The sequence below is a fragment of the Arachis stenosperma genome, chromosome 3 (assembly GCF_014773155.1).
Source record: "Arachis stenosperma cultivar V10309 chromosome 3, arast.V10309.gnm1.PFL2, whole genome shotgun sequence".
NCBI classification, from domain to species: Eukaryota; Viridiplantae; Streptophyta; class Magnoliopsida; order Fabales; family Fabaceae; genus Arachis; species Arachis stenosperma.
The window spans coordinates 61,430,267-61,431,996 of record NC_080379.1 but is presented as its reverse complement, the minus strand read 5'-3'; the positions used below and the strand labels follow the sequence as shown (position 1 = coordinate 61,431,996).

The window sequence follows — 1,730 nt, the reverse complement described above, 5'->3', positions numbered from 1 at the left end:
TTCAAAAGCAAGCAAAAATAAAGAATAAAAGGAAAAAGAAGCGCCAAGATGAACTGAATTACTGAAATGTGATGATGAATCAGTTAACTCCACAAGCTTCAGAGATTTATGCACTTCATACGCCAGTTACATGCAAGTATGCAACAAACAAAGCTATATATATTGACCAAACCTTTGAATCTCATGTAGCGAGCCTCCCGAAAATCCAAACCCATTTCCACCCCCTGGTTCCTTCTAACGTCCCAAGAATAAGGAAAGAAAAATATAACCAAAAATAAAAAAAAAAAGAAAAGAAAGAAAAGATGCTGAAAGCGGTGGCGCCACTGTTCAACCGTCACAACAACAGGCACTCCTCGCGCCCCTTCAAAGACTACTACAACGAGTGGTTCAGCACTCTTAAGCACAACCTCCTCCCACTCCTCCGCCGCTCCATCTCCGGCGACTCCCTCACCGTCCTCTCCACCCACGTGGAGCTCATCCACCAGCACTTCCACTCCTTCTATTACACCCTCGACTCCGCCGCCACCTCCGACCCCTCCCTCCTCCTCAACCAAGACTGGCGCAACTCCCTCGAGAAGCCCCTCCTCTGGCTCGGCGACCTCACCCCCTTCCTCTTCACCAACCTCGCCCGCTCCTTCCTCGATGAATTCCAAGACTCCGATTCTAACCCAAGCTCTAACCCCAACCCTAACCCTAATTATTCCTCTTCTCCTCCTTTAATCCCCGATCTTCGGGAATCTTTCGATCCCTACGACCGTCCATGGCAGGTCGCGATGGCGTGGCGAAACGCTTCCGAGGCCTTAACCACTCGAATGGACCAAATCGAGTGTGGGCTGCGCGTCATTGTTCCCACCCTCACGGAACGAATGCGATGTGCAGAGGCTACATTTGTTGACCGCGTGGTCAACGATTGGTTTAGGTGTAGGGATAGTAAGGGCGCTGCGATGGTTGCTGTTGGTGCTGACGTCAAGGCTCACATGGAAGAAGTTGTGAGTGTGTTTCTTTATGCCAATAGACTTAGGAGAAGCGTTCTTGTGGATATTATTAGTGCTACCACTGTTTACCAAGCTGCTTTGTTTCTTGAGGCCTTGGCTCAGTTTCTAATTGGGTTTAGGAATCATGATTTGCTCCATGCTGTGGAGCTCAGCAACAACGTCAATAATAATGCTGCTGCCAAAGAATGTCGACCTTGGTGTCACTGATATGATTAACAAAATATGAATATCATCAGCCATTGTATGTTGAAGTTGATGGTAACTGTGTTTAGGCAATGTTCTGTTCTGTGTTTCTTTCGTTCTTTGATTGTTAAAGTTGCTAATGATGTGCAATTACGTTACTGTATTTGGTTTTGATCTCGACTGAAAGATGTCGAGACTTGTGAATTCTTCATTGTTGAGTTTTAAGGGAAAGGATATGTAGAGATCAGAGTGGTTTAATTCTGATATTCAATCTAGCAGTAGTGTTTGTACTTCCTATTAATTTGATTTAGTAGGGTCAGCTGACTTAGCATTCTTTTACTGTTGAGTGTGTGTGGTGCCTTTAAATCCAAGTCAAAGCATGAAGTGGCATGATTTCTTTTCTAATGTAAAAGTCAAGCCTTATGAAAGTCGGTAAATAGTAACCTTTAAAAATAATCAATAGTAATCAGCTCCAACATTTATACGTAAATGTCAAAGGAGTTAACTTATTTTTATATGATTTATTGTCGTTAAAATAAAAAATTTTATGAG

At 43.6% G+C, this 1,730-nt stretch overlaps 1 protein-coding gene across 1 annotated transcript; it reads left to right on the top strand.

Annotated features, from left to right (window-relative positions):
- The first annotated feature begins 302 nt into the window (after positions 1-302).
- On the top strand, positions 303-1,398 carry LOC130966184 (protein INAPERTURATE POLLEN1). The gene has a single exon (XM_057890958.1). It carries the CDS (start codon positions 303-305, stop codon positions 1,200-1,202), a length of 900 nt encoding a protein of 299 aa, XP_057746941.1. The 3' UTR covers positions 1,203-1,398.
- Positions 1,399-1,730: the final 332 nt, after the last annotated feature.

Bases quoted from the DNA above. Each gene is read 5' to 3' on its own strand.
- LOC130966184 (XM_057890958.1), top strand. From the start codon at position 303: ATGCTGAAAGCGGTGGCGCCACTGTTCAACCGTCACAACAACAGGCAC.